This window comes from Dromaius novaehollandiae, chromosome 10 (assembly GCF_036370855.1).
Source record: "Dromaius novaehollandiae isolate bDroNov1 chromosome 10, bDroNov1.hap1, whole genome shotgun sequence".
In the NCBI taxonomy this organism is placed as follows: domain Eukaryota; kingdom Metazoa; phylum Chordata; class Aves; order Casuariiformes; family Dromaiidae; genus Dromaius; species Dromaius novaehollandiae.
In genome coordinates, this window is record NC_088107.1 from 3956331 (window position 1) to 3972236 (window position 15906).

The window sequence follows — 15906 nt, forward strand, 5'->3', positions numbered from 1 at the left end:
AGGTGGAAAAGGGAAGTGTGCAGGACATGGGGCAGGGTGAAAGACAGTCCCCTGGAGAAAGAACGAGTGGGACCATGGTGGGATGCTCTACGGTGATGGGAAAAGAGGTATGAGGAGCATGAACCATAAACCTTCCTCTCTCTCTCTCACTGAGTCCGTCTGCCTCGCACTGGTACCCGGGATGGGGAGGAGACGGCTGCCATGCCCGACGCAACGCTTGTGTTTGCCGAACAGAGCGTGGGAGGCCTCCCGAGGACTTTGCCAGGCAGCAGATGCAGTGTGACAGGCCACGGCAGCGCCCTGCTTCCTTTCCCAGCCAACCACCTGTGCCTTGCCCCAGGCACTGGTAATGCCGAACAGTTTCGAGCTGTTTGGTGCCAGCCGCCTCACCCACGCTCCCTCTGCGCCGCGCGCTCCCTTGGCTGCCAGACCTGCTTTTTTTCCCAGCCGGCAGAGCCTCCTCTCCCCAAAGGCATCCTCCGCAAGTCGGAGGGAGGGAGCGGCAGTCCGCTCCGCGGCCTCAGACACTGATTCCCAGGCTGCCCAACCTATCCGCTGTCACAAGCGGAGAACTGGGACTGCGAGGGGCTGCCGGGGCCGTCCCCCGCTCTCACCCCGCTAACGCTGCCACGTTCTCTGCCTCGGGCATTGAGACATACCCACGCAGCATCTCCACCCCAAACTCCGCTGCACCCGCCCTGCAACAGTCATGCTTTTTTCTTTTTTTTTTTTTTTTTTTAAACTTTGCAGCATTAATTATTCTAAATTCTATTCTATATCTAATCTAATAGATTCTATTAATCTATATATTCTCTCCCTCAAAGTTAATTAATAGACTGTATCACCATTTAACAAGAAAGCTGAGCACAGCAGGAGCATTGAAGCAGGCTGGCCAAGGTCATGACTTCAGAGCTTCCAGCTCGCAGAGCCAGGCTGACCTCTGAGCTGTGCTAAGCTTCCCTCTAATTATACTACGTTATTTCTTGATCAAAAATAGATGAAACGCAATGCTGAAGAGTCTTTAAATCAGCTCTGTTGCCAAGGAAATTGGGCATTAGAAAACTATGCACATTAAGGTGACATAAAATAGAATGAGCTTCATAAGGGCACAAGTACTTACTGTAGGTGCTTGAAAGTGATGTCTGGGAAGCCGGTTGCTCTGGATCCAGAGGGAGATCGACAGAGAGCCAAGACATACGCTCTCAGGGTTGCTATCCTCTCAACACGGAATTTAGTTTCAATTAAATCAAGGTGTGTTCCTACCACCAACACCACTGAATTTGGAGCTTTGGCCTGCAAGAGAAAACACTGACTATGACCTAATTCAGACTACGTTCCAGTAAATTCAATGAGGACATGTGAAAAGTACAGTATTTAAGACAGGGGAGTTACACACATGAATATAAAAAGGAGGCAACCTGGCTTGGCAGCTTGACAACAGCAAAAAGTGAGCAGGGTATTACAGAAGTTCTCCTACTGAATATGGCTCAACATCTGCTGCTACTGCAGACGAGGAAACCGTCGATTTGGGCTTATTACGTCACGGATCAACATAAAGGGAGTTACCATAGGGTATTAAGTTTCCATGAATCAGCTAAATGATGAGAACCATGTTCGCCCAGAGCAAGGCAAAAAGAACCATAGCTTGATTTGTAGACAGAAGATCTAACTTTGACATCCTGAGGAACAGTCTAACATACAATGATGCTGATGCTCTGGAATGGATACCGAGGGAAGTTGTACAATCTTTTTCACTGCAGATATATGGAGAGGTGAGATAAACTGCCAGAAATGTCTAAACCTACTTAATCCTGAATCAGTGCAAAGGAATGAATTAGATGATCTTGTGGTTTCGTCCAATCCCTCCATGATTCTATTACAGGACTGGAAAGTATCCAGATTGCAGGGAACATGCTGTCAAATACAATGGGATTGCACAGGCTTAAGTGGAGATCAGCCTGAGGATCCAAATGACTTTGAACACAGGAGAAAATTCAGATGCAGAAGTGTATTTGTTTATTTGCAACCAATCCAGTTCTCAGTTATGATGTTCACTGCAATCTGAATGACGTCAAACTCTTAACTCAGGCAAACCAAGGAGCGACGGCTGTACCCACTTGGACCAAAGGGCCCAGCCAGCCCAATATTCTGTCTGAGGCCTAACAAAGAGCATAGGCACAGGGTAAGCATGCAGTGATTTTCCCTGGAATAGTCTCCCAGTATTATTCCCTGTGCCTTTTCTTACACTACTCTGTGCTTCTTGGGGTGTATCGGACACAGGAGTACCATACATTTATGAAATGTCGCAATGATGTTTTCTGCTTTGTTACCCGGTCCGGGCTTTTGATTGCTGCTGAATATTCAGCTAAGTTTTTCGTAATGCCAAGATGTCTTTTCTTAGAGGCACTGGTTGAGAGCCCATGGCTGCATATGTCATGTTAAGATCAATTTCAAATAATGAACTTTGTTATAAAAAATTATGAACATCATATTAAAGAAAAAAACAAGCAGCACCAAAGAACTCACCGCAGTTCTGACTCCTGACTGAGAGTTGGCCAGGAGAGACAATCTGGTTATCCGAATATAAAGTGTTAAAAACATAACCTCTAGACTAATGTGCGTCTAACCCACACAAGAAAGAAAATGCTTCAAAACCCCTTCAGAGCACAGCGTGGTCAAACACTAATTCCAAAATAAGTATGTTCAGCCTACTTAGCAAGGGTTTATAAATCAGCTTTTGTTTCATTCTCTGATGTGCGTGAGGGAGAACAAAGCAAATGATAAATTTAAACCATTAAATATAGCAACATGCCTACAGCAGAATGAAAAATTAATTCCAAAAGCTATGCAAAATTCATAGGTTGTGGAGTTTTGAAAAGCAGGCCAAAAAGATTCTATAATATCCCATAATGACGTACGGGTTTACTACTTAATAAACAGATATCCTGAAGCCCACCGGGGACTTCTTACCTCAATGTTCAGCAACCAGAACTGTAAGTTTGCAACAGCTTCTTCCCCCAGTGCCAAGTTCCATACAACTATGTACAATGCTTTGTCTGTGAAGAAACACTGATTGACTGTAGCCATGCTTGCCGGGCCTCCGATATCCCAGACGTTGAACTCCACTGAATCAACCTACTTAGACAAAGAGAAGTGTTCAAATCAAACGGTTGCAGTAAATCACGGGGAGATAATAGCCGAAGCCTAAACCTACGCCTGCGTAATGTATGACACAAGGAGGGTTTCAATGTCCTAATTGTGCCTCCAGGAAAGAAAAATCAACAAGCAATTGTTAAGCACGGCTACCACTTCCCCACAGGAAATCAGGACTAATTACTCGCTGCTAAAATGATAGAGGTGCCCTTGATGCTGGTAAATCTGCAGTTAATGCCGTGGATTCTGCAGAACAAACAGAAGTCTCATTCTGAGCCCTGTGTTTCACCACGTCTTGAATAGGAGCTGTTTCATCCTTGTCTGTGGCACACTCGGCAGGACCGCTGCAGCCAGCTATCTGCCACTGCGCCGGGGAACAGGAAACCCCTGCTGCAATCACTTCCCGAGTTCAGCCCCGGCTGAGCCAAACACACAGAAGGTGCTCAGGAGGCACCTTCTCATGCCTTTCGCAAGCACCGCCTGGATGTTGTTTGGAGGCCGCTGACACATACGTGTCACGCCAGAGATGGGCCAGAGTTATGCCTCGCTGTGATTCAGATTCACCGATTTTCAGGGGAGAGCTTCAACGCAGGTCTCTACAGCTTAGCTCAGGTCCACTCCTAAGTATCTCAGCACCCACTCCTCGGTGCAGCCTCGCAACGGCACTAGGAGGAAGCACTGGTATCCATTTAAATGGTATTCAGGTTCCCAGTTCTGCAGTAGGAAGCACCTACGTACCTTGGAGGCTCTGTCCCTAAATCACTTGGTCCTGGGGGGGACAAGCTGTGTGTAACTGGGCAGGAAGCCAAACCCAGCTCCAGGCACCTTCCCCAGAGCATCATGTAACACCAAGCAAGTTCTGTTCACCAGTCCACGACCAAGTACTGCCTGACCCCATAGGACAAGTTGCCCTATGAGATTTCAGCAAGGAGTTAAGTATCTCACTCGGGCTCTGATCTCCCAGCACAATCCCAGTCTGAAGCCTCACAGGAACCACTGGAAGAATTTCCATTTTGTTTAAACCAAGCCCTAACTAGCACCAGGGTAGCCTTGCTCATCCAAGACTTTCAGTGTGGGTTCTTGTACAGACAGACAGACTCCAAGGCAGGGACAAAGCCCATTCAGCATCTTGGAGAAGAGCTGTACCTCTTGATCCCACTCCAGCTTTACGATGCTGTCTAGGTTCTTACTTTATTCAATTGCACTTCAACACAAAATGCGCAATTCCCTTCTCCTATGCAAGTCTTCTCTTTAAAGAGTCAGGCTCTGCTTGCTCTTTTTTTTTCTCTCTCTGGCCTGGCACTCTTTACTGGAGAATAGCTGAACTCAGCAGGCTCCTCCATCCCTTCCAGAACAGCCTGGTGGCCATGGCTTTCATCTGGGCAGGGAGAGCCATGAATTTGCATACCCTCAGCTCTGACAAAAGCCCCGGACCGATTCTGCAAGCCCTAATTCCTGTGTTATTACGCAGGCAGTGGACAGGGCCACCTACATGCATGAATTAATTCAATGCTGCCCAGATGAGTTCAGTATGGGCTGACGCACTCCCTGGAGGAGCTGCCTGGGATTTGGGTGTTGAAGGTATGCCTTAGTTATCCCTGAATCACAACAGAGGTCAGGCATCTAACTCCCACCCACCCTCCTGGTCTAGGACAGTTCTGACATGAAGGGCATCTAGGTTTAGGTACCGATGTCCCATTTTCCAGCCCCAAATGAGGGGACAATCCATTGGGTGGTGCTTTAGAGAAGCTGATTTGAAACATTCTCTCAGACTCAGTGTCCAAAAACCACCCGAGCTGGGACTTAGCCAGAATTTAAGCAATCTCCATATGGCTCTCACTCTTTAGGATACAAAGTCAAGGTTGAATGCTGAGGAAAACAGACCCATCCTCTATAAACAACTGGAAAATCACAGGAATTATGGCAGGTCTAAACATCCATCACTTGCAAGGTCTGGTAACAGGTAATGGAAACTGTTCTTTGCAAAAGGGCAGGCAATTTCAGCCCAAAAGGGACCCTGCAGGGCTCAAACAATCCTACTGGGGCTAAGTATCTTAGGCTGTTTTTCACCTTTGCCTTGTGTCCCACAGGCTTGGGAAGTTCCCATTTTGTCGTACGGATGGTGGCATCACTGTGCATCATCTGAGGGACTTTTCCGGTCTGCAGAATCTCAATTAGCGTTGACTTTCCCTGTCGCGGGGGACCGATGACAATCATCTTCATCAGTTTACACTTCTCTGCTTTGCGCAGCTGTGCTCGTAAGTATGCCAGCACTGTTTTAGGGCCTATGGGGCGGGGGGGAAGTGAACAGGTTTTATCTGTGGTTTGCAGTTACAAATGCACAGAACCGCACAAAACCTACTGCAGCAAACACATCAGCTGAATTAATATTTTCCCTGCAGCTTTATTGTGGGCTGAGACGATCCAGAGAATAAACAAACAAACCTCCAGTGGACAGACCTGAGATGAAGACCCCAGAAAAAGGTCAGTGCTCTGAGAGCCTACAATAAAGCACTGTAAGGAGAAACAAATGCTGTGGCTCGTACTCTTCAGAAGCTCAAAGGAAACATAAAAAACTAATTTAGTATTGGAAAATACTCAGTTTTTCCTTCTACTTTCATGTTTCTAGTTAAAATTTGATTTGGGCTTCAACAGTTTGCTGGAGAAGGAATAATTCCTAATAACTTTATTCCCACAGGATTTTCTTATTAAAACACAGAAAAAAGAAGACTGTATTGTAATAGATCCAAAAACCTAACAGCTTTCAATAAAGTTACTGCAGTGTGACTTTGACTGCTGCTCCTAAAGACTTCAGTCTTTGGAAGGACTGTCTAAAAACCCTAAACTACACACATTCAGAAAGCAAACTATGGAATTTGTCCACCATGCATACTGCAAATAAAATACTGCATTTATAGGTCATCATTTTAACATGGGATCTATCTTAGACTGATCCTATAGCCAGAACTTAGCACTCACTACTGAACTTGCAAATACGTGAAGGAGGTTTTCCCATGCAATTCCATTTAGTCACAAAAAGGGCTTCAGTGCATACTGTCTGTTCTTGCTCAAGACCATTAAAAGGAAGCAATTTTGATTATATGTTCAGTCAATCTAATAAAGAACACACGGGATCAGCCTTACCCTCTTTTCTGATCTCTGCAGGAACGTTACTGATATTTAGTTCCTCGATATCCAGCTGCCAGAGATTAGCCAGCTGTCCAAGCTCTGGAGGAAGCTCTCGGATACCAGGGTTACTGTACAAAAACAAATAAATCTACCAACAACCAGGCTTTGTGTGTAAGTAGCTGCTCTCATGGACTCTCAGATTACACTATTCTCTCCTTGCAGAAATCTTCCATTAATATTTTAATAAGACTATTCAGCACTTCAATAGCAATTTCCATCCTTGTAGTGATGTATAACTTTAATTTATCTTCTGGGGCAGACAAGTGTAGTCATCTTTACTGGATAGTTGAGGAAATACAGGCAAAAATGATGAGTTATTGACTCACAAGCCATGGAAGCAGACAGCAAAGAGCTACAATTAACTTGAAACACACTAGATTCCCAGGCTGGTGCTCAAAGCATTAGATCATCTTCCCTAATATAAAAGGCCAGCCTCCTCCTTATCTAAAGCAAATGATGGGCACAGCTCTACATGGGCTGACTCTTTCCATCTTTCTGATTTCACAGGCACTGTTCATCTGGGGTGGGGCTCCACGGAAGACTGGTCATTAAAACAACATGGAAATAAAACTGCATCGCTTTTCCAGGGCATGGACTTACTTTCCTAAATAAAGTTCTGTTAAACCTTTCAGAAGGCAAACGGACTGCGGGACAGAGTCCAGCTGATTGTCGTTCAGATAAAGGACTTCCAGAGAATCACTCAGAAATGCTGGGAACTCCAAAAAAGGACCTGAAACAAGACAAGAAACAAACTGCACCTTTAAAATGTAACAGGCACCAAGGCTGTGGACCAAGAGCCTTCACCTCAACTTTGTGGAAAACACATGAGGTCATGTCCCTTGGCAGGAACCACCAAAAAGCAACACCAGAAAAGCACATGGCCTTCAATGGTGACCAAAATCAATGTTCACATTACAATTTTTATAATCACAGTGATGTGTTTGTTTGAACATGATGATCTCCAGGATCTCTGGGGTACTGAGAGAGAGACTCTAGGGCTGCTCAGAGGACTATCTTTCAGAGCACAAGTGGTATTGTGTTTTTTTTCCTGTTGGATAACACCTTGTGGACTCCCCCTACTCCAGCCCAACAGCTTGCAGTGAAAGAACATACCAAGGGTGCAATGGTTTTCCATATATTTTTTCACACTGTTTGAGGAAAGTGAGAAACTGGTCAGAATTGATGTTTAGGCCCCAATGTTGCAGCCTGGAGCAACATATCAAGTCAATAACAATGGAGAGGAAAACCCAAACTGTAGTTGACAGACTGCTACCCTATATCACCTCCAAAACACTGCCTGCCTTTGCTCCTCTGGTCTGTTTTATGCTGCAAGGGTTCAGGGCACTTCAGTCTTCCTATGTGTTTGAACAGAAACTAGCATATTTTGGGAGCTACCCAAGCAACAACAGCGACAACTGCATTGCTGAATTGCTGTAGCTGGAGAGGTTCAGACAAAGAGAAATTCAGCTAGTTCCAAAGAGCATCATTTTGCTCCACAAATTACTCCAGGGATAGCAGCATGAAAAGCTGCCATGAATTGTGTTGCTGTCTTGAGTGTCACATATATCTACCAAGAAGCATCCTGAAGTCAAGGAGAATTAGGCCACACAAGGACAAGGAGATTTGGGGTCTCTGATTAGTAAAGTACAACCAGCACCATCTGCTGCCTCCACAGTCAATAAAAGCAACTCTCTGAGACCTGAAACACATCCTTTCTCAAGGACAGGACAGTTGCACTTCCACCAAGATGGTCTTCCATTACAGAGAAGACTTGAGGATCTGTAACTAAGTCAGAAAAGAGAAAATGGAAGAGGTTTTCTCAAGCAAAAGCTCCCCAGTTCTAATATTAACATCAGTTTGGGACTGAGTTAAGATCAGAAGAGGAGCAAGATAGAGTCCTACTGTGTGCAGGGTGTTTTATATATGTGACAGGACTGTCTGGTGTGGGCAGCGTGTCACAGTCTGCCTTTGAGTTTTCACATAAAAAATCATCTTTGGGATTATTTTAGGAGAACAGCAGGCTTATTCATGGATTCAATTCACTTCCTTTCTGGCTCATCGCTGGACTTAAACTTTTCATTGTTCCTCACCAGTATGCACCTAGGCACAGACAGATTTAGTCTCTCTTGGACATGTAGGAGCAAATACCTAAAATTGTAGTAATACTCTCAATTCACCAAACAGTTCAAGGCGGAAAGGTGTGTACTATATTGGAAGCAGGCTCAAGGTGTTTATGAATTGCAATTATTTATTCATGAGTTATTTATGACTTCTCTGGCTTGAGCTCAGATTTGCTTTTAAAGAACTGTAGAAAAATTAAAACAAAATCCCATCTCAAAACTGTATTTTTGGATGAGTAAACGCCACGAACACCACATGCATGTGCATGGAGTTATTCTGAGATTTATCAGCTGAGTATAGTGAGCATCCATAAATTATTCTCTTTAAATAATCTAGACTTGAGTAAATAGCTTTGTTGGTAAAACCATAGGAAAACTTGCCCCCCACCTCGCTAGGAGATTTCTGTGAGCAGCTGATGTATTCCAGCTTCTGTTTTCTCCTGATGTTCTCTAAATTCTTGGCCACATCCTCTAGTCTCACCAAGCTATACTTGGCACAGGAACAGAGAGAAAAAGATGAGCCGGCTTCGCTCTGTCTCTGTGGCTACGCAACCCTGGCACCAGCCAGGTGGGCTCGCCGGGGCCCTCCTGCAACCTGAAGCAACTTCAGGCAGCTCTACGTTGCATCAGCGTATGCTGTGCCAAGGCCGTTTGGATGGCACCAGCGCAGAGTCCATCCTCCCCTTATGTAGCAGGGTGATGCTGGGTTTGCAGTTCCCCTCAGCGCTGTTTTTAACAACCTTTGCCTGCTGCACTCTGCCCTTCTCTCCCTGTTGGGAAACGCTGCTGCGGCACTGCACAGAGGAGAACTGAGGGTGCCTCAGGCTCGATAGATTTGGGAGATTCAGACTCCTATTTCCAATTCCTATTTCTGCGTTCAGGATTTCACTGACGTCGTGGCATTGTATTTTCATTTCCTACTTTGAAAACAATGCGGACCAACCTCTCCTCCTCACAAGAGTGCACGCACACGACTTGCTGAGCAGCAGCCTCTGCTTCCACGGATGCCAAATGCAGTAAGACAAGCCTTGCCTGGAGGTCCAGGTGGAGCCTCTGCCCTCCGGAAAAGCCAACTGGAGCTAAAACTAACACTACTAAGGCTATATTGAACCCATTCCTCCCTTACTGTAACTTGGTACATTTACCACTTTTACCTATCCATGTTGACCTGAGACCACACACAATTTTCAGGGGGGACAGACTAAGAAAGCATTTGCTGCAGAAGGACTTCTTCCCCCCTGCAAGCAACTGAGGACTGCTCTGGGGTGCAACACAAAGATGCCAGCTTTCTTCCACTCTGCAATTCCCAAGGAATGCTTTAGAACAAGCCATTCTTCAGTCAGCTGAATATAAGAAAGCTTCCAAGTGCTTTAAAATAAAACAAACAAGCAAAAAGAAATGCAGATGAATCCCACAGAGAGCAGGGAACAGTGCAAATATCTTCAAATAGTCCTTTGTTCTCTCTGGGATTTCATGTGCACTAATCCAGAAAATCTCTTCTGCTCTGCCCCAAGCTTTGGGTGCAAATCAGAGAGGCAAGGGGAAAAAACCCAATTTACAAATTCAACCACAGAAATGATGATAAGAGTAATAACACTAACTATGGGTTAATTTCTCTTCTGAGTATACCAGTGAGTACTCTGGCTGAAAAGAATAATCTGAAAGATAAGAACAGAAACTCAGTGAAAGAAACAGGTTTCACCCATTCTTCACCTTTCTGTGTTGATGGCACCAGCCAGTTGCACCATTTCTTTAGCAATTTAGCTAAACATATTTTCTCTTTATTTAAATGCTGCTGCACTTAAAATAGCAGCTGAATTTATGGTGATTTCCCCCAGCCAACCTCCACAGACCCCTTCTCAGTTCACCCGGCTGCCTCAGCCCTCACCTTCCCCGCACCCGCTCTGGGCAGCACGCTGCCGTGGACCTTACCTGCCTCGGGGCCAGAGCGCATCCTGCTCTTCGTGGTGAAAAAGGGAATCCGTTTTGTTTTATAACCCTCCTCATTCCTGTGGGCAAAACAAAACGGCAACGTGGGGAAAAAAGAGCAGTTCAGAGCCGTGCTGGAGCTGTGCGCCCAGGGTGCTACGCAAGGCAGGGTCAGGCCCTCCCACGGTTCCCCTCGGTTTCTGAGAGATGGGACTGAAGCCCCAAAGTGCAATCACAGAGCTAGGCTCCACCAACACTCGTCCAGGCCCAATGGTTTTCTTCTGGCAAATTAACAGAGCTCTGCGAGGCAGCGTTTTCCACTCCCAGGGCGAGAGTACTTGACCCCTGGCTTTACGGGTGTCAAGGTTAAGAAGGCTGTCAAACAGCAAATTGAACAAGCTGCACGAGAAGCACTGGAGAATCGACCTGCTGCCATTGCCTGCTCTCACCTGGCAGTCTTCGAGAAGATGACCCAGCAACACAACTCTGGAAACACTCTAACACATTCAAAAAATATTAATTTTTATTTATCGACTGACACGGCAGCTCCTAAGGACTCCAGAAAATTTTCTGGACAGGCACCCAAATGAGAAGATGTACGTATGCAAGTATGACACAATTAAATCTAGTTCTGGAGAAGAGAACGGACTTTTAAATCTCTATATTAAACATCCTTATTGTAGCTTCTAAGTAGAAGAACATCGCTTTTTTATTGGATGACCTTATTAACGTCAGTCTTCTCTATGAACTTGCAGCTGGTTACACTTCCATTTAAAAAACAAAGATTTTTCATATTTTCCAAAACAATACTCCCACGCTAACTACAAACTGCAGTCCAGCCAGATGGTTTATGGTTAAGATACACTCCCCACAAACTAGTATTTGTAGTGATGAACAAAACGTTGGGTTAAAGAAAGTTCTACAAGTTCTGAAATTAAATTGCCAATATGAGTAATCTATCCACTTAATAAATGATACAGTGTGCTAAATATCCAAAGAGCCAGTAAGGGATAATTCATCACTGTCACAGACACACAATATACTTCAGAGACGTGGTATGCAGATATCAATGCTTTCTATGCAGGTAATTAATTCACCACTGACACCCTTTGTGTTACACGACGGATCAGGTTTGCTATTATTTCTTCAGCCTTTGTTTTCTGAGATACAATTTAAAAGAAACACTTACTTCCCAAGTTGATTTTTAGAAAGATCCAGTGTTTTAAGTTGTTTGCAATTCCACTTATCTTGCGAAGGCAATGTAGATAACTGATTTCCCAGCAACTTCAGAGACACCAAAGCCTAAAAGAGGAAAAGCCTGGAGTTAGGAGACAGTCCATCAACCATACAGAAAGAGGTTTTTTAGCATGGCTGTTAAATAACATGAGGAAAGTACATCTTATTCATCAGAACATCCTGTCCAGGCTGCCTAGTGTGCACACATTTCCTTTTCGTCTCCAGCAGTGTATTTTCTGCAAAAAGCAACACCACTGTTGGTTCTGGGAGATTACTACTCTACTTGCTGAAGGATACGACTGGCCACAATCCATTTAAGAGAACATTTTACTTTGATTAAGGAAACTTCCCCAAATGGAAGAGAATGGCATGATTTACATACGCAGGCTGCCACATATGGACGAAAAGTCTTGTATGTGTGTGCAAGCTAATGGCAGAGGAATCCTACACCTGTTGTCTATGTATAAGATCAACATGCAAAATGTGAACTATTTTACAGAGGGAGAATTTGTAATCGCTTGTTATTGCATGTCAATTAAAAATGGAAAGGATTTAAATTAACTTTTCATGATTTACACAATTTACCTACTTACTTTTCCCCCCCTCACGCTGCAGAGAGAAACTTTAACAACAAGAACTGAAGCTGGCTTGTAAAGCAACACCACACAAATAGGACTCGGCTGCAAATACTCTGAACAAGGTTAAACACAAGCCCTCCTTTAAACTTAACTGAAATATAAAAGAAAAAAAATCAATTCACATCAGATTTATACAGTTTTTGCTCTTCCATCTTCCTTTAAAAATAATCCTGAGGCTGAAAGAAACATTTTCATTTGGCTGAAAACCCAATTTTTCCACTGAAAACCAGTTTTCTATGGAAAAATTTCAACCAGCATTAAGTCTGCAAATCCCTCCATGCAAACTGAGGTAAGCAGAATGTCAGCTAAATTATTTAGTGCCGTAACTACCTTAGCGTTCACGAATTACACCCTGCAGAAATCGTGCTGTACCAGCAGAGACTTCAGCTTTAGGTGTGTTAGATGCTAGATGCGCTCCACAAAATATAAAAGGTTTATGTCAGTTTTCACTGAGCCAGATTAACAATATCTCATGAAGGCAGTCTGTTGGCTTTTCTCCCCCTTTATCAAATGGAAAAATAGGAGGCATCCATGTGACAGAAGGGATGGACAACAGGCAGCGCTGGATCGGCAATTACCATGCAAAACGCTCCCTCTAGTGATACGAGAGGGGCACCACGGGGCTTTGGTGTGATTTGGGAAGGTAAAGCAAAATATAAAATGGCAAATATGCAGAGGGAATCACTGGAGGAAAGAGATGGAGAACAGCGCAAACTATAAAACCCTCCCCCTCCCTTGCATCCTGACAGCTGATGCTTTTATCGTCATTATTCTTCCATTGGCTTGAATCTCCAGTCGTAAAAAAGAACCAGTCCTCCCTTGGCACCGGGTGTCGAGCTCTCTCCAAGTGTCACCATGGGGCTGTTCAATGACAATGCTTCACACTTATCCCTCGAAATATCCCTGAGCAGGAGGCTGGGGAAAAGGGAGGCTACATGTTCCAGAATTAGCACAAACTTTGTTCTGTGTGGTCTAGCTGGAGCACTGCATTTTCAGTCAACTGTATCCATGTTAGATGTCCCCCACACTCCCTGACAAAAGCCACCCTCCCGGAGGTGAGATGATATGCTTATGTGCCTGCTCCGCAGAGGGAAAATTAGTTACTTCCAAGTGGCTGTGGCTCTTTGCAACTCATGCTGGAAATCGCCAGTCCTTGTTTTGCAATCATCTCTTCTCTCTCAGCTCCAACTTCTCCATTTTTGCTGCTTTTCAGGAAGAGAACGGATGCCTCCAGAAGTGAGGCAATGACAGCAGTAGACAACTTCCCTCAAACCTTCTGCTGCGGCATGCAAGAAGGGCTCTGCTGCATTAGATTATGCTCGAGGGAAGGAACTACAGCATCCAAATTAGGCTGTGTCAGCTTGTGATGGGGAAAAAGCTGACTAGGCTCTAACCTGCATACTTCCCCCAGAGAGGGTCAGCCTCTTCAAGAGAAGCAAATTAGTCTCAAGAACTGAGTCATGGCTCCTTGGAAGGCAACAGATAGTCATAGTTTAAACCACACTCTGGCCCTGCGGGAACCGAAAAGACCTGCTGTTTATTTCCTTTATCCGAGTGAGTCTGAAGAGATACGGATAAGAACTGGCATTATTTAGGGTAGCCAAAGTGTGCTAACTTCACAGCCAGGCCATCAGCAGGGACCGCACTGAGCTCCTCTCTGGCACCCTGCACTGGGAGCCTTCACATCCCACTTGGTGCAGCAGCACCCAAGGAAACGTGCCCTTGAAGCACCATCTAGTGTTTAACGTCTGCTATGGTAGCTCCTGCCCACCGGGCTTTTTTTTTTTAACACATTCAGAAAATGCAAGTTTTGGAGACAATAACCTGTAAGATTCATTATATTTCAAGAGAAATGCCAATTGAAACAAATGGTTATGAGAAAGTGGCCCAAATCTGCAGGGATCATTAAAAAAAAAAAAAAAACAATTGAGGGAGCAAATGATCCTCATCACTCTGCTTCCAGGCAGGAGCCAGAGGCTTCTTTGCAGCAGACCCCTGAGGTTCAAACTGGAAATGGGCATGAACCATCACTTCTATATCCTTCCCAAAATAATGCAAATAGCCAAACTTCTGCACAAAGATTTACCTCTACTTCCAACTCCATGACGCTGAATTTCACAATCTGGAAGGGAAGCTTGGAGGAAACCACCAAGTTCTGGTTGGTTTTGTGCGAAACTATGTGAAGCCACAAATTCTGAAGAATTTTGAAGCAAAACTATGGATCTGTGATGATCACTGAGAAGAAGAGGCAGGTTTGCACAAAGGGGTTTGCAAAATGTAGAGGAAACTTTGGTGAACATGCTCTGAGGCTTTGAGAGATATCTTACCCTAAACCACATTTATTCTGGAGGGAGACAGATCCCCTAGCAAATGTTTCACACACCACCAAGACAAGCCATGGAACTACTTATCATTCATTAAATGAGTAAGAGGGGAATGAGCAGAACTATTTAATCTGCACAAGCGTAAAGTCAGTGAGATGCCAACTGGTATTATTTATGGCATTCAAATATGCCATTTCCAAACCATACTACCAACAGAGAAAGACTAATACTTAATTACACCACATTGGTGTGCCAGATTAAGAAGAACTTGCGTTGTCTTTTTTTTTCTTTAACCCACATCTATTTGTGAGCACACTTAACATCTGTATTTCAAAGGTTGGAACTTGCAGCCACAATATCGTGGTTGTCTTCCAAACTGTGGTCCCCAAAACAGAAAACCACAGACATCCAAAGAGCTCTCAAAAGATCTGGGTCAAAAGCTAGATGCCGTATCACGTTGGATGATGGCTGGAACATGGTCATTCAGGGGGTCACAGGGTGCTCAGAGGCACTGTGCAACGGCAGCGTTCATCACCACAGAATAGCAGGTAGTCTCCTATCTTAACCAGGCAGCCACCACTACGACTTCAAGCTCTGAATAGGTACTAACAGAAATATCTGCAAGGTGGGAAGAACTGACACTTACTTCAAGCTGGAAGAGTCCTGGTGGAACTTCTTTTAGTGAGTTCTCAGAAAAATCCACTTCTTTGAGGTGATTTTTCCAAAAAATAGTCAATGCGTCAGGTAGGTATTCCAGTGAGTTTCTAGATGCTTTACAACATTTCTGGGAAACAAAAAAGGAAAAACACTCAGGTAGTAGTAAACACGTCTTTAAAGAATCAGGTAGATCAGCTGTCACGTGTTCAATGCATTAATACATTCATTCCAGTCAATCTCTTTAGATTTGTTAATCTAGACAAACTATTGTGCATGCACGCACACAGGATTTGCTGAGTAGCAGCATGCTTTAATGGGCATGCATCAGTGGGCAAATTCTTTTTTAAAAGAAGTATTTCAGAAGTTATTTTGAAAACCATCATTTTCCACCATAAACAAACACTTTGCCAAGTATACTGTTCTCTTGCTATCCATGCAGTCTTGTCACTAACTTTTCTTGTAGCAATCAGGAATAAAGTGACAGTGGTGTGTGGGTATAGATACCTGATGTATCTGTGGGTTTGGGCAAGGTTAATTTTGAAGAAAGGCCACGTGTTCTGTAAAACGATCCTAACAGTACTTCTGTTCATATGAACTAGACAAAACTAATGCATCCATGTGAGACATGTTTCTGGAAGTTTTCCACCAAGGCCATCGACA

General features: G+C 44.3%; 1 protein-coding gene across 3 annotated transcripts in view; it reads right to left on the reverse strand.

Annotated features, from left to right (window-relative positions):
* Positions 1 to 15906, reverse strand: part of LRRK1 (leucine rich repeat kinase 1) — a 78962-nt gene that overhangs the window by 26739 nt on the left and 36317 nt on the right. For all 3 annotated transcript variants that reach the window (XM_064517890.1, XM_064517889.1, XM_064517891.1), the window contains exons 10-17: positions 15236 to 15373; positions 11581 to 11693; positions 10395 to 10471; positions 6943 to 7072; positions 6298 to 6410; positions 5224 to 5438; positions 2971 to 3135; positions 1121 to 1293 (exon numbers count right to left, since the gene is read on the reverse strand). In XM_064517890.1, coding sequence (XP_064373960.1) covers positions 1121 to 1293; positions 2971 to 3135; positions 5224 to 5438; positions 6298 to 6410; positions 6943 to 7072; positions 10395 to 10471; positions 11581 to 11693; positions 15236 to 15373 — 1124 coding nt within the window. The remainder of the gene's footprint in view (positions 1 to 1120; positions 1294 to 2970; positions 3136 to 5223; positions 5439 to 6297; positions 6411 to 6942; positions 7073 to 10394; positions 10472 to 11580; positions 11694 to 15235; positions 15374 to 15906) is intronic.